The 26,050-nt window shown below is 41.9% G+C and overlaps 2 protein-coding genes across 7 annotated transcripts in view; both read right to left on the reverse strand.

Moving 5' to 3' along the window:
* The window catches only part of GPC5 (glypican 5), a 585,152-nt gene extending 582,684 nt beyond the window's left edge, over nucleotides 1-2,468 (reverse strand). For both annotated transcript variants that reach the window (XM_064408451.1, XM_064408450.1), the window contains exon 1: nucleotides 2,218-2,468. In XM_064408451.1, the coding sequence (XP_064264521.1) occupies nucleotides 2,218-2,383 (166 nt within the window). In that variant the 5' untranslated portion in view covers nucleotides 2,384-2,468. The remainder of the gene's footprint in view (nucleotides 1-2,217) is intronic.
* Nucleotides 2,469-3,171: 703 nt separating this feature from the next.
* On the reverse strand, nucleotides 3,172-26,029 carry LOC135293847 (uncharacterized). 5 transcript variants are annotated; one of them, XR_010355934.1, is made up of 4 exons: nucleotides 24,438-24,520; nucleotides 24,171-24,258; nucleotides 22,926-23,102; nucleotides 3,172-11,728 (listed from the first exon to the last, which is right to left on the reverse strand). XR_010355934.1 is itself a non-coding variant. In XM_064408455.1 (4 exons), the coding sequence occupies exons 1-3, from the start codon at nucleotides 25,472-25,474 to the stop codon at nucleotides 23,089-23,091; spliced, it is 312 nt and encodes a 103-aa protein (XP_064264525.1). In that variant the 5' UTR covers nucleotides 25,475-26,029; the 3' UTR covers nucleotides 5,853-11,728; nucleotides 22,926-23,088. The 5 variants fall into 5 exon arrangements, 4 of the variants coding, with proteins under 4 accessions (XP_064264525.1, XP_064264524.1, XP_064264522.1 ...); XM_064408455.1 differs by lacking the exon at nucleotides 24,438-24,520 and adding an exon at nucleotides 25,262-26,029 and having other exon boundaries at nucleotides 5,853-11,728; nucleotides 22,926-23,099; XM_064408454.1 differs by lacking the exon at nucleotides 24,438-24,520 and adding an exon at nucleotides 25,262-26,029 and having other exon boundaries at nucleotides 5,853-7,182.
* Nucleotides 26,030-26,050: the final 21 nt, after the last annotated feature.

Consider the following 26,050-nt stretch of genomic DNA (forward strand, 5'->3'; position numbering starts at 1 on the left):
GAGCACCTGAGCTGCCAAAGGTATCCCACCCACTGCACACTGCACTACCAGTAAGTTTCTACTACCAGAAAGATGTAAGTTTCCCAGAGTTATCCAGTTTCCCAGACTTCTGTCAACCCCACTGGGAACATTATGGAAACCCTAAGAAAATTAAAATGCTGCTAGATGCCCACATCTCAGCACCAAAATTAAACTTTGCAAAGGCAGCTTGGACACCTGTTTTCTTAAGTGAACACCTACAAGAAACATGTGTGTTGTACGGGTGCATGTGTGCATCTTATACACACATTTCTTAGTGCCATCAGAAAAGGCTTTAAAATAGTTTTACATCTTGCCTCAAAAGAAGGCTTAATACAGAAGACCAGTAGCAAAAAACTGACATTTCTCTTCCCATTACACTTTGAGCCTACTAATACCTTTAATCACATCTAAATCTTCTAAAATACTAATTTAATCCCCATTTTCTTGTCACTGCCACTTCTGGACAGATTTTACTTTTTGCAATTATTTGTTTCATGATATTTCACATCAATGCTACTCAGAATAAGAACTCTGGCTGTCCACAGCAATGTAATTCCTTCAAAGAGTGAAAGGCTGCTGACCATGCAGCTGTACCACACCTCCTGCTGCCCACTTTTTGTAAGGGCAGCAGCAGAGAAAGGAATTCTTTTATGTTCTTACAATTCAAATACAACTCCTTCAAACAGGAAATGCAGAAAAGTCAAAATCAAAAGAAAACAGTGAGTGGTGGTATAAAAAATATTATAGGGGAAAGGAGGAAATCAGAGGAGCAGAGCAGAAGAAGCATATATAAGGTACTATAGTTCTTTTCCCTTGAGTCAACATATTTCCTCCCTATCCCTAGTACACAAATGAATGGCATAGCAATCAAAAATAATAACAGAGAAAGCATAAAATTTACACTAGGCTATGGAATGAGAAGAATATAGATAAAATGATAAAATATCATTCATACTGAGATTATTCACACAAATAATCAGCACAAAAAACTAAATCACCAACAGGGCTGTAACTCAGATTTCACTTTCCAGACACATTCATTTGCACACCTGTCTCATCAGGCTTTCCAATTGAAGTGTTTATTTTCTTTTTATCACAGACAATTATAAAATCTTCAGGTTAGGACAACAAAAGAAGACAACCATGCATGTTGATAAATGTACTGGTAACAAATATCATACTCCAATTTGTAAACACACACTGCAATATTGACTGTGTTAAGCATTATCAGTCAAATTTAAAGCTAGAGTTATTAAAAGCTCTACTTTGGAGGGCTTCCTTTAAAATAAACCTAGTACGCCTTATCTCAACTTGCAAACTTAATAAAAACCACACAAATTATCTTAAAAAAAATGAGGTTAGTTATTGATATTTTAAAGTGAGGGGAACATTAACTCAGCTTTTGTTGCATTTTCTGTCCAAAAAGCACAGACTCACATTTACTAGTTAACTTGTCATCTAAACATGAACACACTTTACAGATGGGTAAAAAAAAAAGCTGTTTTCACATCCTACATCGCTGAACACTAAAATACTTGCATTTTAGTTCTCTGGGTTCAACTGAGGTTCTCACAAACCTGGAACCAAAACCTCAAACCTAAAAACCTACACCTTACTATATACGTGCTTTGCAACGTCATTAAAAAAAAGAAAAAGAAAAAAAAATCACTGCTGATATAAATGCTAGATATACTCAAAATGCCACGAAGACTCTACTTTCCCGGGAATTTTAATCCATAACGTTCCAGTGACAGGCAGATACCCAGCACGGAAAACGCGCAGCCCGAGCACTGGCAGGGTGTAAGCCGTTCTCGTTTCTCAGCCGGGTGACTCCAGCAGCCCCAGACGCAGCCCGGCGGCTGTGCCCGGCCCCCGATGCACCCGTGCCTGCCACGGCCGGCCGGTGGCAGCGCGACCCCCGCTGAAGCGGGCTCGCTCTGCTCTGCGCGGTACCGAGGGGAAGAGGGTGGGCATGAGGGGGTTTCAGGCAGGTGTCGGTGTGCCCCAGTGCCCACAGCCCGAGAAGAGCGCTTTCTCTCTTGAGTAAGGGGCCAGCCGCGATGTCGCTACAAAGCGGGGGACCCGATGGACCGGCGGTGTCCAGCCGGCCACCAGCACCACCCGCCGGCGGCACCGAATCCAGACCCGGCGGCCCCGCCGCTCCCGGTGCCTCCTGCCCCGCCAGCTCTGCCTTACCTGCCCGCGGGAACTCGGGGACGCCGCCGAGCGGGCCGAGCCGCCGCAGCTGGAAAACTTTCCGGACCGCCTCGCAGCTCGGCGGCGGCTCCGCACCCTCCGAGGCGGCGGCCAGGAGCAGGATGCTGGCGGTCAGGACGCCGAGGAGGAAGCTCTTTCCCCCCATGGCCCGCGACAGCCGCCAGCTGCCGCAGGGACGCGGCCGAGGCGCCCCGAGCCGCCGCCGCGGGGGCAGGCACCGCCCGCCGGGACCCTCCCCCGGCCCGCCCGGCCCCCGCCCGAGGAGGGGCCCCCACGCCCTGGGAGGCAGCAGGAGGGCACTGCCCAGCGCTGGCAGGGCTGGGGACAGGAGGGAACATCGCCGTCCTACCACACACAGCCGGGGTGCGGGAGTGCGGGCTGCGGAGGAGAAACCCAAAGGCAAAAGAAGCGCTGGCATGGTAGGGGAGAAATTTCGACCCCAAAACACGAAAAAAAATTACAGCGCTTTGGGGAACTGCTAGAAATAGGCTTAACACTGTAAGTAAGATAACGCCGTTCAGTTTGGCTTGAAATGCCAAACTTTTGTTTTTCTGACAAGTTTCCAAGAATTCGGCAGTCTTCAGGGCATCTTCAGAAGTTTCAGTTTCGTGAGGCAAACGTGACACGGGACCAATTTACAAATCTCTGTCCTGTCTACAAGCTGAAGTCCGACGGGAACTTACGCAGCCAAGGAAGCAGGTGAGAGGCATCAGGTTATCTTTAGAACAGCCTTCTTGATGCCAAAATCAAGAATCATCTCCATGCACAAATTTTAAATGTCACACCTTACCCCTTACAGCCAGAAATTTTTCTTAGCTTGCTTCAAAGCTGCAAGTGGTCATGTAGCACTGCAAAATGTAAGGCTTTCAATTTCAAAGAAATCTTTAATCCGTGCCAGCAATTTCAACACAGGACTGCAAAACCAGTTCTAAGTGTAGATTATTCCACGCATTTATTTTAATACAGTTAACAAACCAAAACATAAGTTATTAAAATTTGCACTAGAGATCAACCACTACTGAGCAAGCAATAAAACAATGCCATTTCCAGTCTGCTGAATGAGAGCCCATAAGAAGGGGAGAGGACTGGTATTTCTCAATCATTCATACTCCTAGGCTTGGCAACTTCCTTCTGTCAGCAAGCTCCAACATAGATTATATTAAATGTCCTTTAATAGAATTTGTTGTACTTTTCTTATACATTGATGTATAAAGAGTGTACACAGATGACAGGTTACAATCTTCTTGATAAAGCACACTACAGCAAAAGACATTTTAAGCCCCCATGAAAAAAACAGGGGAGGGAGGGAAGAAAACAGTGAGTCCTCTAGCAAATAAAAAGATTTGCTTTAGATTAAAATTAAAAAAAAAAATTGCAATGTCTTGTATGGAAGCTGGTAGTAGGCAGTGAACTCCTTGCCATTAAATAAAATAGTCTTTTTTAAGATACTGAAAAATACCACTGGAGAAAACAACCTGAACATGGGAGCCAGAGAATATAGGATCTCATTCAACAACTTGAAGATGGTAGAGCAAATTCTGGAAATGATGAAATGCCATCCGCAACACCTAATATAAGATGTGCAGCACTCACAGTAAACTTATGAAAAAATAAAGTACTAGTATTTAGAAAAAAATCTTGCTAGTTAAGAAAACTTACAGATTTCCTACTTACAGATTTTTCCTTTACCCCACAACCACATGGAAGTTTGCCTACAGCAATAGATGATGTTGGGAAATCTTTAGAATCCCTTTGCTTCAAATAGAACCAGTACTTCCTCATGTCCTCCACTAATAGCAATTCAGAGAAACCTCTATCCTCCAGCTTTACAGTTTAAGGGAAGAGGGAGGTTTTTGGTAAGAAATTGAATGTACATGTTTTAACTAGTTCTTACCATATGAGAAAGATTCTAGTTTGGTCCAAAAGGTGCAGTGGGCTTTTGTTTGTTGGGGGATTTGGAGAGTTGGTTTTTCAATTTTTATTTTTGTTAATAACTTTAGCATAAGAAGTGTGAAGGAAATAATTATTTTTTGCTCCATTAGAAGACTGAATTTAATTTCAGGTTATATGCTTCAAAGCTTCCCTGATTTTAGTGTGTATTTAAATGTGTATTTTAGCTTAAAATGCGTATTTTAGCTTAAAATGTGTATTTTAGCTAACAAGTTTCAAGAATTAATTATTCTAGGATGTGCTAGACTGAATTTATATTTGCTAGTGCTGTTTAGCTGGTAATGAGCAGGCTCCTGTCTCTTGCCATGGGGCTTACTTTTGTGACTGTATTTTGAATCTACTGCTTTTTAGTAGGCACATTTTGCTTTTGCTTACTGTATTTTGCTTTATCACCTTACTGTATTGTGCCTGGGAATGCCTTGAGTACAGCCATTCAGATGTGCCTCCAAAGATGGAACGTGGCCAGAGTGTGGTGGCTGCTGTTCTATCCTGCTGTGCTGGACAGGCTGGAACTTTAGTCTGAACTGGAGTTGAAAGGTCTGTGACCTGTGAATGAATTCAGAATGCAGAATCCCATGCCAGAGCAGGTGGATGCTTGAAGGAGGATGTGACCCTGTGAGATGCCTGTTATGGAGCAGGTTTGCAGAAAAAAAGGAACTCCTCTTATTTTAATATGAGAATATATATACATATATATGAAGTTTATGAGAGAACATTAGCATTGGCTAGACTTGTATCTTCTTGGCCAAAGCCTGAACATACAAACCTGATGGCTCTTCATGCACATCTAGCTGTTAACATGACTTAAGAATACTCCTTCTACAAATTCTCCCTTTGCCTTTTTCCTTAATCACAAACAATACCCCTGTATTACCTGAAACACTGGTGCAATGCCAAAGGAGGATCTTCAATTTATCCCTCTAAATTACAGGAAGCTAAAATGAAGCTTTCTATTATTTTTGGAATACAGCTAAGTTTTCTCCTCATCTACACAAATGACGTTCTCCTTTGGACTGTCATCTTCTAACAAATGAAAACACTTTATATGGCTGTGCCACCTTTCCTGTTTTCATCTCTTCAGAGAGCTACTACAAAAATAACCCTTTCCAACCTGTTGCTTAGACCATGTTCACTTTTCTCATATTCCTTATGGTGTCAAACACAAGCTGCTTGGCTTTAGTTGCATATCCTTCTAAGTGGTCCCCTCTCAGGATGCAAAGGGGAGTTTCTACTTCCCAAGGACTACAGCACCTGTCTCCACATTCTGAAATGATCATATACTTTCATGCTATTTATTCTCATGTATCTGAAAGTAGTTCAAACATCTATTAAGCTGCCTCATAGTAAAAAGATTTGAAAAGTGATTTAGAAGAGTAAGTGTTTTGACTATTAATTTTACACATACCACAGTGAAGGAAGGAAATCAGTCTTTATTGATTAAGAAGACAGACTAGTGTCTGTGTTGACTGCTATGTTCACATCATCTCCCAGTGTCAAATTTTATTTCTGATCTAATATACGCACTCTGTAAGTTCTTGGTTTTGATAACATCCTTTTGATTTTTGTATGTCTTTGAACAGAATAGGGATCCTAGGACTGAAATAGAACTTCTTGAAGTTACAGGAACAGCATGGGGAGGAACAACAAAACAAAAACCACACAACAAATCACCAACTTTTTATTCAGTTATACAAAGCTATTATAATAATTCTATAGATAGTAAGAAAAAAACCAAAAACCCACAACCAAAAAGACAAGAAAAAAAAAACAAGCCAAACCCAAACAGTTGTCTTATTTTAGGTTGGGATAATAAAGCTAGTGAAGTAGGACTAAAAGGTACAAACACATTTGTATTCATAACAATGCCACATTTACCAATGATACCATAAACTTAGTAAGGCCCGTAAAACTTTACACACAACTCTTAATTCATCTAACCGTTCATTAAAAGCAGAGCTCAAGAATTTATATTAGCCTTGCAACACTTTTACCTGATTTTGAGATAATTCTCAATAATGTTGGTTGGGATATTTTGATGCTTTTTAAAGAAGGGAAAATATTAATTTTAATTGCATTTTTTTGAACTCTTAATGAGAAAAAGGTATTACTGTTTCATGCTTCCAACGACAAAGAGTTGTCAGCTGAAAACTCAGGCAGGGACACATGAGAGAGAGAGCACTGGGGAAACAGATGCAGACCACATAGGAGTACATTACAATCATAGTAAAGTTTGGGAGGGACCTTTAAAGGTCCTCTAGTCCAATTCCCCTGTGACGAGCAGGGACATCTTCAACAATGACAGACCACCAGCATTGCTCCTCCTGCCCCCAAGCACGCAGCAGATGCTATTCTTCCATTAACTTCAGCTGAGGCTTCCCCGGCGCATTACGGTCCCAACATCCCTTCTGTCCCAGCGTCCGGCCTCTCCATAACTCTTCACACGCTCTTCATCTCCCGGGTGAACTCAGCCGGCCGCTGCCAGCCAGGAACAGCCGCTGGCAGCCAGAGCCGAGGCAGTGCTGTGCCTGCCGCTGCTCCCGGGGACTGCCCCGCTCCCGCAGGTGCACCCTCGGCTTGGGGACATGGGGGTGCGGGGAAAGGTCTTCTCCCCGTCATACATCCCCACACGCCCCGGCCCCGAGCTCTGCAGTACTGACTTCCCACTTCTATTGAAAAGGAAAAGGGTGCAGAAGTTCAGACCTGGGATCCTGCCTACACAGACACAGCTTCCGTTCTTCACAGTAATTCCAAATTCCAGTACTGACTTCAGAGTACTGTATCCAGAAGGTAATTGCACATTATTTTCATAAAGGTTTTATTCATTTAATAATTTATATTTCAAACATAGCTCAGCAGTCAGCCATTTACTCTCAAAAGTACTTCTTACTGCTAGGTACACTGTTTCCATGGAGACTTCCTTAGATATTCTGGGGTGAACACTCTTAATCTCTTATTTTCTTTTCATTTTAAAAATCAGGACAGACATAGGCACTCCTGAAAGGCAGTAAAGGTTTAAGTTTCCATTAGTAACAACTCCCATGCATCTATTTTTAGATTACTAGGAGCTACACGCTGCCAGTGTTGAATAGGTGACCTACCTCACCATTAGGTCTCCCCTGAATTGACACACTAATGTAAAGAATTCATAGCAAGTCTCAAATTTAGAGCAAAACACAGTAACTCTGTTACACCTGATGTAACTAAGTATCAAATAAAATTAATGGAGTCACCTTCATTTTCTTTAATATCATTCATACATTCAAGATTCAAGTGACTAGCTGTCTGTCTGCTTGACACAGCTCCAAACTTTCCCACCTCCCAAGTGAACATGCAAGATATTAATGTATTTTTTTAAGTAGCAAGGCTATGCAATCCATCTCTGATATTATTTTAACATGCACTGTAGTAGTTGTAGCAGCTGGTCTGGGGAAAACGAGAACACCAGTCTACCAAATGGGATACCCTTGCTACACATGATCAAGAATTTAATCTAAAAATGCTAGCAGTGATTTTTTCCTGCACTATAAACACACAAAATACTGCCACAGTTTTCTATTCAAAGGCTGTTGAACCTCCTGCCGAACCACATAATGAGCTCTTTTTATGGATCAGTCTATATTTTTCAGGACACAACTTCCACCAGCACAAAAACTTTATTAACTTGATAATGAAATTCACAATGCAAAGTCAATTGTAATGATCTCAATTATGGCAATTGTGTAATGATGTTAATGGCTATATGCCTAGTACATATAGTTATGTGTTAACAGGTATTTCTCTGCTGTTATAGGTATGAGATATCCAAAACACCTCAGCTGCGGGAAAAATCTTCAGGTGGATATACTAAATGTGAATACCAAAGCCACCCACCACACTTCAAGTTTCATGAACACTGTTATCCTTGAACTACTTGTGAAGCATACTTCAAGTTTACTTCTCATTTTGTATTAAACAGCCTGGAAAAAGTAAGGCCAGGGTCCTCATTAAAGAAAAAAAATAGTGTGCTTAAGAAGATACATAGATAACACAAAATTTTTTTCTTAAAGACAAATCCTTTCACAAACTGAAACCAAACTGATCCCCTCTAATGAGCTGACTAGTCCTGGATGAGGGTCTCAGATTGGTGTGTTTTTCCCGTTTTCTCAATGGCATTAACACCATTTTTGGTATTTTATGGAAGCTACATATTACATGTGAGCAACTTCGGAGTCCACTGTAGGAACAAGAATTAATTAGTGCAGCATGGAAATACTTTGAGATGTTAGTCTGCTGATGGTCCACTGGCTGTCCTGGAGTTCTGTGTAGATAATACAAGCATGTAAGTTCAATCTTAGTACTACCTGGTTTCAATAAAATTTATCAACAATTAATATTAATAGAAATATTATTAAAAATAGGAAAAAGTGATCACAGAACATACTTGAAAAGAATGTTAGAGGCTTAGAAGAAAAGCTAGGGGAGTTCTCCAGTAAATACTGTATCTCTAACTATATTCCAGCCTTGTCTTCAAGTGCAGCTCTTAGATGACTTGAATATAAAGAAATTAGTTCAAAAATCTTAATTTAAAAATAGAAGTCAGGGTAGGTATTGAACAGATACTTTTTTTTTGCTTCACCTTGCTAGTTATGTTGTTTGATGGAATATTGCTGGGGTAGGATAATGCCATACAGCAATCAAAATGGACATAAAAATTCTAATCAGTAGGGCTAATTTTTGTTCATTTCCTCCAGAAGAAAATAAAAATTAAGGGTCTTGAGTTTGCACATTATAAAGACTGCTCAAATCCTTTCCCCCCCTTTTTCAGTCCCAAACAGAATTTCTTTAGCACGTAACATTCAACTATACAGAAAGAAAATGCTACATCCAAACTGCACTTGCGTGTAACTTTGGGTCACTATATGATTTCATTCACTGTGTCTTCTCATCTGCTCTTTACCTCACTGTGGTTTGGAGGGCCATGCTGTACCTGCAAGGCTGCATTCCCTGTCATTGTCCTGCAGTGCTGTTTCTACCATAAACTAGAGAACTTTCAAGAACAAAACACGGTAATAACAATCCAGATGAAAAACAAGACAGAATACTGTACCAGAGTACGTATACTAGTTCAGGATGGCATAATACAAACATTCCATCAAAAACAGACAGACTGTAGCTTTCCAACAGTGGTGAACAAAACAAAACAAAAACAAAAAAAAAATCTACGTTTTCCTTTTCTCTAGAACATGGAAAACCTGTGGAGTCATGTTCCATCTCTCCAGTCATATTTTTGGGGGTCAAAAAATTGGAAGAAGTCATCACCAGACGTTTCTTAGTCTCATGTCTACACATTTATCTAAGACTTTCTCCAAATTTCTAGGACTAACATTTTTCACAACCTTTTTCATCTTCAAGTTTTATATTTATTAAACGTTCCTGCAATGACTGAAAAGACAGCTAAAAGTAGCACCTGCTCTTGTGTTAGAAGTTGTCATCTTGTTTTATCAAGTACCAGTGGCAACCAAATCCTTTATTTCCACACCCAAAGAACTTTCCCTTTTAGGTACATAAGCACTTGAGCAAGCCTCAGTTTAAAGTCTGTCTAAAATGCTCATCTCTGCCTCTTTTGCAGAAATGGATTGATTATTCTCTCCCTCCTTTTTCGTGGTCATAATGGCTGTAATTTCTTCTGCCTTTATAATCCAGCAATATGGAGGAGGAATGCTGGCAGCTATGCCGTTTTTAATAATATTGCTACTGATTATGAACAGGCATTTTGAAAAGGAACCCTTTTAAAATTTATCTTAGGCTAGACTGCAATAGTGGAGTTTATGCTTATCTAAGAATAAAAAAGGGGATATTTACCCAGTGGCGTTAAATTCAAGTTGCAAGTGTTTGGCTATTTACTTGGTTTCTAATTCCAATTTTCCTTTTACATTTCTAACTAGTTTGCTACAGCTAGAATTGAACTAACTTGTTTCAGCAGTATGTATTGTGATAGCTGCAAAGCATTGGAGCCACCAACTGTTCAAACATGGCAACAGCTACCCAACTTCTGTTCCAGAATAGTAAATACAAAACACATCATGCTAAGTTTCAGGACCACTGAGTTTCCTTCATTACTCAAGACACAAAATTATATTTATCTCATTAAAATTATAAAAACTTTGTATTTCATAAAAAGGATACCTATCTCAAATTATTATATTGCCATCTCTAAAAATATGACATTTAACTAAGACCCTAGAAGCTCTTCCAGTTCTCCTTTCAATTAGACACCCAAATGAAAGACAGTTACATATAACTAAGCAGCAGATGCATTTCCTCACACACTAGATAAGAAGTTCACACAAGCCTTTCTTAATGGATTTTATACATTTGCTACTGCAAACCATTATATTCAGAATTTTAAAACACTTAAAGGTAATTATTATATTAAATCAGCAGAATGAATGCAGAGTTACCTCAGTTACTTCAGAGCACACTCTTAAAAGTGTTCTGCTAAAAGAACACCTTGATGTTTTTGAAGTTTATCTTGAACTTTTGTCTTCAAATATACATTTTAATTCCCTCTAATTTCTTTACAGTGCCTACTTTGATTATAAATTTCTGTAATTAAGCTCTACTAACTCAGTTAAGGCAGCCAAATGTCTCAGTTGTCCCAAGCTCTGACATTCTGTGGAGTTGAACACAGTATTTGCAACTTTGCTGATGACACCAAACTGGGACACTCTAGATAGTGGTGTTGAGTCTCTAGAGAAACAAGAGACCTTGCAGAAGGATCTCAATAGACTGAAGCACTGGGTAATCACCAAGGAGGTGGAATTTAACAAGTCCAAATACCAAATTCTGCATCCGGGACAAATGGGAGAGGAGTGGCTGGGGAGCAGCCCTGTAGGAAGGGGTCTGATATTGCTGGTTGTCAGCAGGATCAGTGTGAGTCAGTCTTGTGTCCAGGCATCCAAGAGGTCAAACCACACCCTGGGGTGCATCAAATGCAGCATGACCTACCTGTCAAGAGAGCGGCTTTTGCCTCTGTATTCAGCAGTGGTGTGGCCTCATCCTGACTGCTGTATGCAGTGCTGGGTCCACAATTTAAGAAGGATATTGAGGTCCTTGTACATGTCCAGAGGAGAGCAACCAAGCTGGTGAAGGGCTGGAAGGTATGTTCTGTGAGGCGTGACTGAGGATTTTGTTGTTTAGTTTGGAAAGGAGGAGACTGAGGAACAACCACATTGTTCTGTACAGCTTCCTGAGGAGAAGTGAAAAGAGAGGTGCTGATCTCTTCTGAGATCAGTCATAGGACATGTGGGAACAGTTCAGAGCTGCATCAGGAATCATTTCTTTACTGCGAAGGTGCTCAAACTCTGAGACAGGCTTCCTGAATAGGCAGTCAATGCTTTGAGCCTGACAATATTTAAGAGGCACTGGGACAATGCCCTGAGGAATGTGCTTTAATTTTTTGAAGTGGTCAAGGCAGTTGGATTAGATGACTGTTGTAGGTCCCTTCCAACTGAACTATTCTATTTTTACCTGAGTTCAATCAGCACAAGATAAGGAACACCTGAAAATAAGTACAACAAAGTTTGAGAATTTTAACCAGTAGGCAACAGTTTGCAAGGCATCTTGGAACAAGATGAGTTTATATTACACTACTGCAGTCTCCAGGTAGAAGACAGAACAAGAAAGCTACAAGGTAAGTCAACTGCACAGTTCAACTATGAGAAACCCAGAACTTAGATCAGTTTTACTTTATCTTAATGCAATGTTGCACTCATTATTATAAAATAATAGCTCAAGCATTTAAAAAAATATATATACTGAGGCAGACAGTTCAGACTCCACAGCAACTATCTTACTAAACAAGTTGATTATTATAGGGAAACAAGAAGCAGCTGTGAAGAAAGAAGAATTCCTGAAGTTTGAAGAAGGTAGAAAAAGCTCCTGTTTTGTCTATAACCCATTTCTTATGCCCCTCAAGGACAAGGAGGAAATGTCATTTGGGAGCATAGTTACTTTTTTTGACCTTGTATGCTTAAGAAAAGGCTAGCTCTAAACGCAAGACAGAGGAAATCAGAAAAATTGCAAATATCTGTCATTTTATTAAAAGCTTCTCCAAAATATTTCCTGGAATCCACAGTACTTATTAAAATTCTGACTAAAATACAGCAAGTTTAAACTAACATTGTAATATTTCTAAACAATTATATGAAAGGTCAATTATCTACATACAAAGATAAACTTTTTTAGAAAACTTTTAAACAAAGTTTAGTTTTTAGTGCTAAAAAAGCTGCACTTCAGACTTGGCAGATCTTAAAGGAGCCTGAGAACTCTTAGCAAAAGACAAACATAACCATGATACTAGAACTGACCAATCAGATCTATCAAGATTATAAATGTCTATAACCTTACCACATATGTGCAATTTCCCCCCTATCAATCAGGAGCACACCATAGATCCAGACACCAAGGAAGTCTGATTTTGTTGGGGCCATAAAAAGCCAATCAATGAGGATGTTCCAAGTGGGTAAAATAGAGATAAATCTCTAGTTAGTGAAAAGACTAGTGGAGCAGAGAGATGCAGCTCTGACAGGGTGTTCTAATACTGATTAATGTACCAGTTCTACAAGTTGCAGCTACCACATGAAAGAACACCACTTGCCCTGCCTTGCCAGTCAAACACATGGTGGTGTTGCTGCCCTATGGAAACAGCACTGGTCTCTTGAGCACGCTGCACAACAGCTCAATTTGTAGCATCATGTATTTTACTAAGTGCTGGTAAGAAAACCTCCCGCTCTTGACCGTTCACAGGCTCCCCACAGCCTGACTTCCACTGCTGGAACTGAAGCCCCTTCCCAGTAGGTGGCTCCAGTGACCTGCTGGGAGTCCCGCTCGGCACCCCGCTCCCACAGTCAGGTTACTCACAGCAAGGTCTCAGACGAAGGAATCTATTTCCTCCCAGTGCATTTCCACAGACACAGGCCAAGCTGGTGCCTCCGAGGAAGAACCCCTCACTAAGGAACCCCTGGGCTTTTAACCCCTCAGTCTCCCCATGCTCCTGCACCCTCTCTGTGTTCATCCACCTCACTGTGTCGCTGGTCTTCATCTCCTTTGTTATCCAAACAGTTGGCAATTCCCGGCTCCTGCTGTGCCTTTCAGTGCCCATTCACCTGCTGGCAGCATCCATCTTCATGCACTTTGTTACCCCAAAGGTCGGCAGCTCCTGGCTTCTTGTCCTGGGCTCCCACTCGGAGCTCAACTCCCATTTCAACGTGCAGCTTTCAAGCCCAGCTATCTGCACCAGGTGTATTCCTCAGCAGTGCCGCCTTCACACCAAAACCAGACATCCATGAACAAGACATTCAAAGCAACTTGGGAGTGCAGGAGACTTAAAAAAGATCTCATGTAAGAGATGCAAGGGACCAATTTTACCACACCGAGGACAACTCAATCCCAAGGAATGCTTCTGAGCAGCAAGATGGGCAAGACATACACCTGCATAATTTTATAAAATCTGGATTTGGGTTTTGTTTTGTGCTTTATTAGAACATTCCATAAGATCATTAGGAAACTAATTTTACCTATTTGTTGTTTGGATTCTTCAGCCAAGGCCCCCTTTAAGCTACAGATGGAAGGCTCAGTTTATCACTAGCAGAACTCTGAAATACCTAGTTCATGTTTTATGAATATAGATAATTCCTTTAATTTTTCTTCAATTCTAGACAGTCTTTTTGCTTCTGCTATGTCTGTAAAAACATGCTTACATTCCTATTGGCTCCCCACTATTCTTATAAAAGAATGTAAGTTAGAATGTAACCTAATTTAAATGCCCTAGAAATCAGTAGATTTCTAGAAGTAGGTGATCCCTAACATCCTATAGCTTTCCCATCCCCAAAGGAGAACAGGTCTACAAATCTGTACACTTTAGAATGAGCTCTTAATTTAGCACTAGAGAGGCACTTAGCAAGTGAACTATACATGCACAGATGGAGCAAATAATTTTCAAGTTTAACTCCACATGGTTGCAGATACCAGAATGTGGCTCCCAGCTGTCAATACTAAATACCTCAGTATGTACAACACTTTTGGCAGCTCCCATAAACTATTTTCTCAGGTAACCACTTGTATGTCAGAGTATGAAGTATGTCTGTCACGGCCAATGATGCTGCTTAAGTTTGGATGGGAATTTTCTCAGTAGATGAAGGATAGAGCTGAAATTACAGGTTAAGTCCAGACAAGCTATTTTGACAACTGCTACATGAAACCCAGAGAAACATCCAATCAGTGCAAGAAGGCTTACTTTTTGATATAGTAGGGTATATTGCCAGGAAACAACTTCATGATTTGGGAAAGAAAAAAAAGTAGTGTTAATACAAGAGTACCGTCATCTTCAGACAGAATCCAGGACAGTCTCTGAATACTCCATCACAAAATACTGAAAAAGGATTCACCAAAGCTCTTATTCATTTTTTAACCACTCTTTATTCTCACAGTGAAAATTTATTAAGATAAAAGTTTCTGATTTTTACAAAAAAAGAAAAACATAATTTGAAAACCACCAATTTGATGCAGTGACCTATATTCTACTCTCTGTAATCAAGAAACTCATGTTACAATGAAGAGGAACTCTTCACTTACGCTGTTAATGAAATAGCTCAAAATTCTGACACTCCCACATTTTCTCTTATAAATGCAGAAAAAACCTTCCCCCCAAAACGACTCAGCCTCCCTATGTGAAATACATCACCACAGTAGAATGGACTACCTCAACAAAGTCTAAATACTCTCGGGCACACTCAAGAGCTGTGTTAGAATTAAGACAATAAATGAGACTAGTCTACCAGAAGGCAAAGTTCTGCAAGCCTTTTTTTTTTTTAACCACTCTTATCTCTGGAAAGCAAATCAGCCAACCACCCCTCAAAAAAAACAAAACAAAAAAACCCCAAACAAACAAACAAACACCCAAACAAACAAAACAAACAAAAAAAACCCCAAACAAACAAAAAAAACCAAACAAAAAAACACCCAAAAAACCCCACAAAACAAAAAATCACAAACTCCAAAACATCAAACACACCTACCAGACAAAAAGCAGGAAAATGTATTCCACTCTTAGAATGAAACTTAGTTTGCAATAAGTACAACTATTGTAGTATTAGGAACCCAAGAATGGCAAAACACTATCACTCCGAGCACAGTTTACCTAGACTTTCAAGAGAGATCATAGTTCTAGCCTCCCCAACAGACAAGGTTCTTTTCCAGCAATTATTTTTCTCCCTTTTCTCCCCTACTCTACCCTTATGTTTTAACCTCCAACCACTCCAACCTCCTATTTAGAAACACGTTAAGTCACATGAAAATATGGTGTTTTCTTTTCCAAATTTCAAGTGCAGTACATATCTCAATTCATGTGTAACTGCATCTTTCTACTGACTGTGTGTTTAATTACTGGCTGAATTTAATAAACAAACCTTCAAAAGGGACAAAAATAACTTTGAATAGTAGATGCCAACACGTGAACACCTGTTGTCAAAGTGATCTATACAATCTTTGGACATGAGTTGCTAGGAAATAAAGGTAAAAACAATCATTCTCATTCAGAGTACAGCTTCAAACAGGAGCTGACTCAGACCTGGCCAGACAAAGAACATGCTCACTTCTGTTTGCACTGATCTCCGTGTATAACCTATATTACAGACTGCTCATGCCATCTCCCTGAGCAAAACCTCCTTTCACTATACTGCTAGACCAGACTCTCAAATGCTGCCTGCTAGGATCTATTCATAACTCAAAACCATTTGGATTTAAGCTGGGATCAGTGAATTTCTTGAAAACATGTGAATGGGGAGAACTGGAAAGAACTACTTTCCCAGCCACCCAGTAACTAAAGGACAGAGACTGAGCCTAATTTTTTTTTAGCATCTCTAGTTCTGTTTTTTCCCCAAAGTCTGAGGTATTCCAAACTTCTTGGCTGACCATTGAAAATACTCCAAGGAGTATTGGTAGGATTGTTAATCAAGCAACCACAAAATACTATATGTTCATTCTCCTAACTGTGTAAGTAAGCATCTTTGGGCTATCCAACACCTAATTAGTTCTTCCAGCATACTCACCTGCACACATATCCAGTCCAATACATCCAGAAGCACCACATATCTGTTAATGCAAGATTAGAGCTAAAACTCTACCAAAAGATGCTGACAAACAGTACAATTTGGTGACATACAGAAGATTTAAAACCTGCTGTGGGACCTTCAGGTTGGAACTAAATTATGAACTGAGCGGTTCAGAGGCTACAACTTTCTCATGGAAGTGAACCACCCTGCGCAGCATTATACTGCAAAATTTCCCTCTGATGGCTGAAAGGGAGCACTTCTTAACACAAAATACTCCACAAACCTTGAGAACATAAGTATCATATAATTTCAAAGATATTTGTGACTTACAGTGCATTATTTTGATAGACACAAGATGTATAGTAATGATTTGCTTTTATGCTTCATCTGGTAACACTGATTCATAAAAGTATATCCCAGAACAGTAGTGTGTCACACTACATTACAGTTTCTCAAAAATTATTTAATATAGCACAACTAGACACCTTCACCCCACCTGGAGTAATTCTAATCATAAAATCTATGTATAAATTACTGTTCAATCAACCAGTTTTTCAAAATCTTTTGCTAGGTAAGAATTAAGATTTTACCTAAATTAAAACTATTAGCAGAGCTTATTGCACATACTGACACCCTTTTCTGCAGGCAAAAAAGCTGCTCCGAAGACATGTTTCATTATAGTACCTTTTATCAAATTTGAAAAAAAAATATCAGCCACCTAGTAGTTCCAAGTTCTCAAGTTTGTGTGGAAAACGAGGTACATAAAAGAAGTTTTTCAAGACATTTTTTGGTCTTTGGAAAACTACTAGGAAAACCAAAAAAAACCCTAAGTGGAACTCACAGTTTTGCTTGTGTTTAACACAGGTATCTTTTATTTCCAACTATTACAGTAATATTCAGGAACTACAGTGTTATTTCCCACATAAAACATGGGCTTTTGCCAAAGTGGTATGGAGTGAGAAAATAAAATGACACATATATATCAAAACAACTAACTAGTGACTCAGTACTTCATAAGTGCTTATATTTTACATCTCTGCAGAGAGGACAGTTAAAGAATTACAGAAGTAACTTGAAAAATGGCAGTCCTCTGCAACAGTGGAAGCAGCTTTCTCTCTGCATCAAGTATAATAAACAGGAACTAGTTAATTTGTTCTGCAGCAGGAAAAAGGACTGCCATAAATACACTTAAAAGATATGGGTATCTGGAATCTTTTAAAAGATTCTATAGCACGTCACCCAAGGGATTTCTTATTGTTGTGCATCTTATCCCATTGTTAAATTCCTGATCATTTCTGTCCCAACTGCTGACATGTCCCACAGCAGGACAGTTACTCTAACATTCTTGTCGGTCACAGCAGCATACAAAGCACACAAAACAGAGATTAAGCAACCCAAGTCCTGCTACTCTTCTGCTTTAACTGAGCTTTCTACTCTCCTTACCATCCATTCAGTTTTTTTCATCTTACCTTCCTTTACTCACATCCTTGATCACCGTCCACCTCCCAGGGAGTATCACGCTATTTGAAACAGGCCTACATTTTTCTATTAAAAGTGGGGCATGACCAGCTATCACTTACCTGTAGGTCAGATTCCCCCAAGACACTTCTAAATCACTAGAGATGCATTCTGCACTGCTATAATATAGATTATTTGTATAATAATCTGAAGCATTCACCACAGACTGGTTTTCTTTTCAACTGCCCCATTCATTCAAGCATTGACAGCCAGGCATTAAATTAGCTGGGTCAGTCAAGAGTAACCAAAAGCAGCCTGAATCCCAGATACCACCAAACACCAATCATCCAAGTAAGCATTTCTTCACTTCGAAGTCTCAGCTTGCTGTTTACAAAATTTGTGTCAAAATTGTTCCATGCAAAGCATGTTGGCCACATGTAAAAGCCCTTTTTCCTTTAACTAGGGAGATTCCTTCCCTCAGCTAAAGTAATGTCTGAACCTGGTACAAATTTGTAATGCTCAAAGGAATCGGTCCTTCAAGTGCTAATCTCCTTGAGTCATGAAATGCCACTGAAGGCTACCGAAGTCGAAGTCACAACTGTTTCCATTTACAGCTTTGTAGTTTGTTACCAATGTGAAGAACCTGACTCCTTCTCATAGAGCCTGAAATTATTTTTTAGTAATAAAGTTTTTTGATCAAGCATTTTATGTATGGGCATTGGCATTCAATACTAGAATAATGCACGTCATGTCATCCTAAGCAAGCTAAGTGTAATAAAGAAACCCCAACATCCCACCCCATACCAATACAAACACCCAAACCCCAACACTTAAGCCCAAAATTCACAGAATTGCTCACCCATTTAAAAGGGGAACTAGGCAAAATTAAGTTTTGTTTAACAGTAAGAATGAAACGCTACAATGGCTTCAGTAGTTTTGTCTTCTTTACAGCAATGAAAAATCCAGAATAAGACTTATAAAGTGAAACTCTCAGTCTCTACCTACTAGTCAGTTCTCCTCCCACCAAGAACACAACTGGCTGTAGTATTAAAGTCTTGTATTATTCTACTGGAATGAATATATGCAATATTTTTTGTCCGTCCTGTTCCAAACTGCATTCAGTTTCAGAATGTGTAGCATGCAACAATGGCAGGGTGGGAACACATGCATATCAGATTCTAGACAACTCCCATGCACATTAACAGGTACCTGCTGCAACACTTCTCTTGCTGTATCACTACAGATGCTACAGATACTGATACATTCACAGCAGATACCCATCAGAAGAATAGATGTAATAAATAGAGAATTCTAACAGTTCTCATTTATTTTCCTCCAGTATTTTTTCCTTTAGAAATCACCGAAAAAAAGGAACAGGAAATTGCCAGAAACTGGCTCTTCAAGAACTGCAGATTTTATTGCAAGGTTTCTATGAAGAACCAGAACATGATGCAGCCCACTCCTTCCTATTCTGGATCTGTTTTATATACTCAATGCTATTAGCCTATTCACATGAAGCTACCAGGACCAAAGAGAGAAAAAGAAAAGGCTTCAGGGAATGAATTCTATGATTGGGGGACAATAGGGAAAAGTGGTATGGAGACAAATTCCAATAATCCCAGCTTTAAAGAAAGCGGTCTTTACCAAGTCTTTGTAGACAACTTATGAACTACACAAATACAAGTGACATACTGTAGAACATGGAGCATTGCATTAATTTTCTATGGTAGAAAGTCAGCTATGGCAGAGAAATCCAACTCTGCACCACGACAGCAGGGGAGATTCCCCTTTAGTCCTATTCATTTAATGTCTTATGAACAAGCTCAAAATGTCTATACCAGTCATCTCACCAGTCAATTTTGATATTCAAATGTCAGCATAAGAAACTCACTTCTAAATAACTGAGCTGTTTTTTTCAGTATCACCCAGTGACAAATTAGGGGAAAAAATGTTTCACTTCCCAGCATGCTTTCAGATACAGAGTACACAGAATTTTCTATGGTTAACAGAAAAGGTTTTTCTTATAAGGCCAACTGTGCTATACTAGGACGACAGGAAGCGTTAACACTACTTGGATTTTTTTTTATTTTTTGTTGAGAAAGACAGTGTAAGCTATGCTCTTCCTGCATATACACTTTGAAAAAATAACCTCATTTTAGACAATTCCTAAAAATCCACATAGGCTTATCTTCATTAGACCAATCTTCCAGAAGTTTGAATGGTTCAGAAATACACTTCTCACACATGTGACATTTTCAACAGAAAAGCTGAACACATCTGCAGAAAATGCCTCTGTATTTCTGCAAATTTTAGAACTGGCACTTGTTTCAGCCATCTAACCACTCCTCTCTAGTCACATCTTCTACATTAATATTGAAGACAAGGATTAACTTAATGCAGTAAAACCAGCTGAACTTAGCAGCATTACTTCTCTCCCTAGTCTCCTGTCAACTACTTCAGTGCCAGCTACACTGAAACAAATGTACAGAGCTGATGATTATTTATGAGTAAACATTCAAATGACTGAAAAGCCCCATTTACACAGAACTTAAGGTAACAGGACTGGATTCACTTATTACGTATCAATGAGAACACTAACTTGAAGTGCAAACAGAGTATGAACGGGTTTTCCAAAATGAGCATATGACTAACTTGAAACTTTCAAGTTCTAAAACTAATAAGCCAATGCTGTATTAAGTCATGCAAGTAAGACTAGTATTAGAAAGGCAGTGTCCTAACTTCTTGACTAAAGCAGAGCTTACTACATCTTGAAGATGTGTAAGTTTCAAAATAATTTCTCATACCTGCACCATGTCGATGTATTTTTTTGTAGTCCAGGCATGAATTAATTTATGACTGGAAGACAAAATAATTTCACAAAGTGATCATTTTCATGTAAAGGTATTAAAACTAGGTACACTGCAACACACTCAAAGGACAAGTCTCCACTGACACATAAAATTTCCTTGTGAAAGTACTTGATTTTAAAAGGCTTCATTATCCAGCTAATAAGCATCTTCAGGCATTTCAAACCTTGATACTTACATGGTGGTATAAACATGATCACATATGAAAACATTTTCATTTTTAAGAATACTGCTTTCACACTTGAAGGAGTTAAACCTTAAATCACCAGATTACTGCAGAAACTGAGCATCCAGAAATCAGGACAAGACACACACCTCATCTGCTGACTCCACAGACACAAGCTTCCTCTAATCAGCAAGACTAAGTAGAGAATTTTAAACTTGGGAATAGTGTATTTGGGGCAAGAAAACTATCTGAATAGGTAAGACACCAAAAGCAGTGGAAACTGAGCAGCATGCACAAGTCCAATGTGGCTTGGTTACTTCAGAAAGAAGTTTAATGATGTCAAAGGCATCTATGTAATCTCAACTTCTTGCTAGAGGACAGAGTAATATGGCAAGACAGCGTTGCAATACCCAGTGTTGAACACTTTAGGAACGACCCATTTAGCTTCATATTCCATTGAAATTCGAAGTAAGAAGAGCAAGGGCAGCCTTGACCCATATTTTCCCACCACAAAAGGACTCTATTCTACTTTAAAGTACTATATAGGGCCTAGGAGCTTAAAGCACCAAAGTAATTTGAATTTATAGCAATAGTCCTCTGTAAGCCTGTTTGAGAACTAAACCCATCAACATTTGAGCTACAAGTATAGTTTACTACTATGCAGCTCATTTAACAATCCAAGATATGTTGAACGCTCCACATCCAGATTTTAGTGAGTTTTCCTTATAGAGGCCAGTTATATCTTTCCCAAACAACCAATCTCGGCTTCTTTGAAGCAGTTATTCGGATGAGTTTTCCTTCAGGTAAGCTCTTCAGGAAGCTCAAGAGATGCTTTCTTTCATTGCTATGTGTCACACACTAAGTGATTCACTAAGAAGGTTACAAGCTGACCACTGTTGCACTCATCAATGTGGACACCCCAAGATAAATGGACACATATTAAGGTTCCGTAGGTGATGAATGATTAAAGCTCTGCCTGTAACCTCATTTGTTGCTCTTAAATTTGACAAATTCTGGATGGAAAAACTTAGGCTAAAAATGTGCCCCATTATCATTTAGAAAATGCAGAGTTTCAATATAGTAAGAAGCATTACAAAAGGAAGCTGCTGAATCCTTCATGTAATTTGCATTCTCAAAGCAACTTATCCTGAAAAATTCTGAACTTCATCCAGATTTTTTGAAACTCAAGATCCATTTCTTCCCAACAAATTAATGAAGAAACTGCAAACAAGCATCCACCTCAGTTTAATGGAAAAGTACTTATATAAACTTTGAAGAAAAAAAAAAAAAAACCTCAAAAATTTCAGTGAATACATACTATCAGCAACAAATCCAATACATACAAACAACAAGCCAAATACAAAAAAATCCAAGTCTGGTTACAGTGAATTACATGACATTTAAAAAAAATAACATTAGAAATTTAAAATTTCACAGATCAGTGAAGGAGAAATTCCTTAAAGCTACAAGGGTGTTTCAGCCTCTATCCCCACCAACCTCAACAGGCCGGGACAAGTGCAATACCACAGACACACACAGCATTGCAACTGATCCCAACCTGTGTAGAAAGGGGTATAATTTTTCCACACTCACTGACTGACTTGTCACTGCCACAGTCAGTTTTGCATGGATTTGCACAGCAGAGTATCATACAGCTGGATGCAAACCTGCAAAACTAACCAGAGAACAGTGTTCAATAAACAACAAATAAATTGTAAGACATACTTAATGTGTAGTTCTGCAGCTAGCAGTACTTTAAGTGCTTATAATGCAGTAGATTAGTGAACACTACCTGCACTATAAGCACTTTAGTGCTACAAGAGCTGTCATTCACTAGACTGCTGTTAAAATAAGGAAGGCCACAAAATATCCCATAACCAGCAGAAATCATTCAAAGTCCTTGATGTAGATTATAACAGGCCACCATCAGCTTTGCATAGATTTGCACAACCACTCTCTTCTTGTAGTGCAACTATGCAAAACTAACAGAAGTCTGCAGAGCAGAAAACTACAGGAACCTTAACCTGAGTGACTGGATGAAGACATAACTTCTTATGCCAGAAGGAGCACTTAGGGCAGTAGATGCTAATCTACTTCACTATCTGCACTAGATGCACCTTAGTACAAAAAGCACTTGACACCACCACACTGTACCTTTCCATTCTCTGAAGTCCTGCAAGATCTCCTGAGGCAGTTGTCAACATAATGCTACAAGTGCCTTCACTGCAGTAGGTTCTATATATCACTACCTGCACTGTAAGCACTTTGACATTACTCTGACGCAAACAGCGTTTTTTAGTAATTCAAGATATGTTGTCTACCTCGTACCTGCTGAAAGAAAAGAACAAAGTGAGTATTTGATCAGGTTTCAAATTACAAGCTTTGGAACAAATATTCACATTTCTGGGCTAAAGATCTCCTTCAAAGTAAACTGAAACAACCCATAAGACCAACCCAGGACACTCCTACGCAATACTAAGCACTATCAAAATCAATTCTGCTTCACAGAAGACCCAAATGTGAAAATTAAATAAACGTTTCTGTCACAACAACTTGAAGAATTAAAAACACCTGACTTTTCAAAGGCAAACTTGAATTTGGTGATGAGCTCCAACCAAATCTCCAATTAAAAAAGCTTACACCCAAATTCCAGAAAACCAGGAATTTAAAAACTAGATTGAACATATCCTGCCATTGGCTTTCTAATGTCCAGAAACCACCTTATGACGTGGCAGGTATCTTCCTAAGTTTTCCAATTACTCATTTTGCTGTCCAGTTAAGAATACTTGCTGCTACTGCCACAGATATCCTGTCTCAAATTACAATTTCTACCATGGCATTTAGATTAGTCTATCCAGCACCAAAAAGCAGATTCTGATAACATCTGTAAAATATACCACCACAACCAACTTAAACCATGTTACAGACTTGAGGTTCAGTAATGCAGGACAGTACCATACTCGAAATTTGAGAACATATTTAATTCCTTCTTTAACAGGAACATAGACCTGAAGGATCATGTAAATATAATGTCTCCCCTGCGTGATACTTACAGCCAATTTAACATAATACTTTAAAACTACAATAAAACTAGCTTCTGTTAGACTGAGTAAAAAAAAAAGGAGCTTAGTTAAAATAAAAAAGAAAAATCCAAGAAACCAAATCTGAAGATTTTTTAACTTCCTCACTGTCAAACTGCTTTACTCAAACAAATGATTGCTTGAGAAACTTAAATTATTCTCCTCTAAATGAGTGAAATTTTGGACTGCTACACACGCATCCAATTCCAAGGAACTATTTGGAATTATGTGGTCCTAACTGAAGTCTAAGCCTGAGTCTCAAAAGAACTGCTTCTGCCCCTATACATAAAAAAAAAAATATTAAAAAATAAAAACTTACCATCATCCGTTGAAACTAACTTCCTCTGCAAACACACCTCTGCAACATCCACAGAAAGCTTCATTACGTCCAGCTGCACGTGGGGATACTGCGAAAAAAACCGAGTTACTCGCATTTTGTTGCTGAAGAATTAACAAAGTCACCGAGGAACTTGCCAAACCCAGCGCTCCCCATCCCCAACCCACCCCTCCCGGGAGGGCGCGAAACGCTCCGCACCCCTCGGGCGGCCATGAACCGCTCCGCGCGACAGACCGCACACGGGCTCACACTTTCTTCCCGGTGAATGGATCCCTCCCGCGCCTAGGCAGATCCAGCCCACGCTGCCGGCCGTGCCGTGGGCCCGGTGCGGGCCGGGCCCGCTCCCCGCACCGCGCAGCACGTGCTCGCCGAGAACACAGGGCCGGCCGCCAGGGGGCGCCGCCGCCGGCAGCGCGGAGGTCACAGCCCGGCTACGGCGTGACGCCCCCCCCGCGCGCCCGCCCGGGCCCCGCCGAGCCCCGCAGCCCGGGCGGACGCGAAAGGGTCGGGCCCGCCCGCGCCCGGGGGCCGCCCGGGCCGGGAAGGGGCCGCGGCGGGGGGAGGGGAAGCGGCTCCTCGGGCCGCCGCTGCCCACACGCGGCTCCGGGCCTAACAGGGAACAATCGGCCTCAGCACGCAGCCGCCGCCATGTCCCCCGCCTCCTCCCCCTTCCCAGCAACATGGCGCCGCCGAGGGCCCGCAGCTGCCGCCGCCGCGCCGATTTCGTAATGAAGCTCGCGGCTCCCGAGCGGCGGCGCGGGGCGCGCCCGCTGTCCCCCGTCCGCCTGCCCGGGACGAGCGGGAGGTCCCACACCTCGGCGGATAACTGGGAGGGGGGGCGGGAGGGGGGAAGAGACCGGCCCGCCGCCCCCGCCCCTCCTGCGAACAAAAGCCCATGCGGAGGGGCCCGGGACGCGCTCGGAACCCGCGGCGCTGCCCCTTCCCCGGGGCCCCGCGCCCCCTCCCCCGGGGGGGCGACGGAGCACAAAAGCGCCTCCGCCGGGAACTCCCCGAGAGCCCCCCCCCGACCCGCGCCCTCCCCCCCATTCCTCCCCGCCCGCCGCCTCTTTTACCGCCGCTGCCGTTCCCGAGCTGGGCGTGGGCGGCGAGCGGAGCCCCCGCGCCGCCGCCGCGGCCTCTGCCCCACGTGCGGCTTTGTTCTGGCGCCGCCAGCTCCCCCCCGCAGCCGCGCCGGGCACGGCGCAAACTTTCCCGGACGGGCCTTCCCCCCGCGGGCCGCGGGGGCAGAACCCCCGCCCGCGCCCACCCCCGGCCGCCGCTGCCATTGTGCCGCGCACGCCGCCCTGCCCTGCCCGTCCCGGGGGCTCGGCCGCTCCCCGCGCCACCCTGGCCCGGCGAGGCGCCCCGGGCCCGGAGCGCGGCGGGAGGAGGAGGGGGGGGCGGGAAGGGGGCGGCGGGACTCACTGCAGCGGCGAGCGGCGCGCACGCTTTTTCAAATCTCCCTCATTCCAGCCCCTCCCGCCCCGTGTGCGAGCTCGGGAGGCGCCGCGCCATGCGCCCTTCTCCTGGCTCCCCCCGCCGCCCACCCACACCCCCTCCTACCGCCCCGGCCACTCGCAGCGGCCCCACCAGCCACCGTCGCCGCCGCCTCCGAGCTGCCCGCCCGCCCCCCGCCGCCGCGCTGCCTTCCCGGGCTCGCCCCCCGCACCGGGCGGCCGCCGCCGCCTCACAACAGGTTTCCTGTCACCGACACGCGCGCGGCAGCGACACTCACCAGCCAGCGGCCGCCGCCACCATCTTCCCTCCTCCTCCTTCTCTCGCGGCCCCGGCGCGGCGTGGCCGGCCCAGTCGAGGGGAGCCGCTCCGCGCCGCTCCCCGGCGGGGCGGATGAGGGGGGGAGA

The sequence above is a fragment of the Passer domesticus genome, chromosome 2 (genome assembly GCF_036417665.1).
Source record: "Passer domesticus isolate bPasDom1 chromosome 2, bPasDom1.hap1, whole genome shotgun sequence".
Taxonomy (NCBI): domain Eukaryota; kingdom Metazoa; phylum Chordata; class Aves; order Passeriformes; family Passeridae; genus Passer; species Passer domesticus.

Coding starts and splice junctions, on each gene's coding strand:
- LOC135293847 (XM_064408454.1), bottom strand. CDS start 25,474: ATGGCAGCGGCGGCCGGGGGTGGGCGCGGGCGGGGGTTCTGCCCCCGC. Junction 24,259..25,261: donor GCTCGGGAACGGCAGCGGCG/GTAAAAGAGGCG, acceptor TTTTTTTCGCAG/TATCCCCACGTGCAGCTGGA.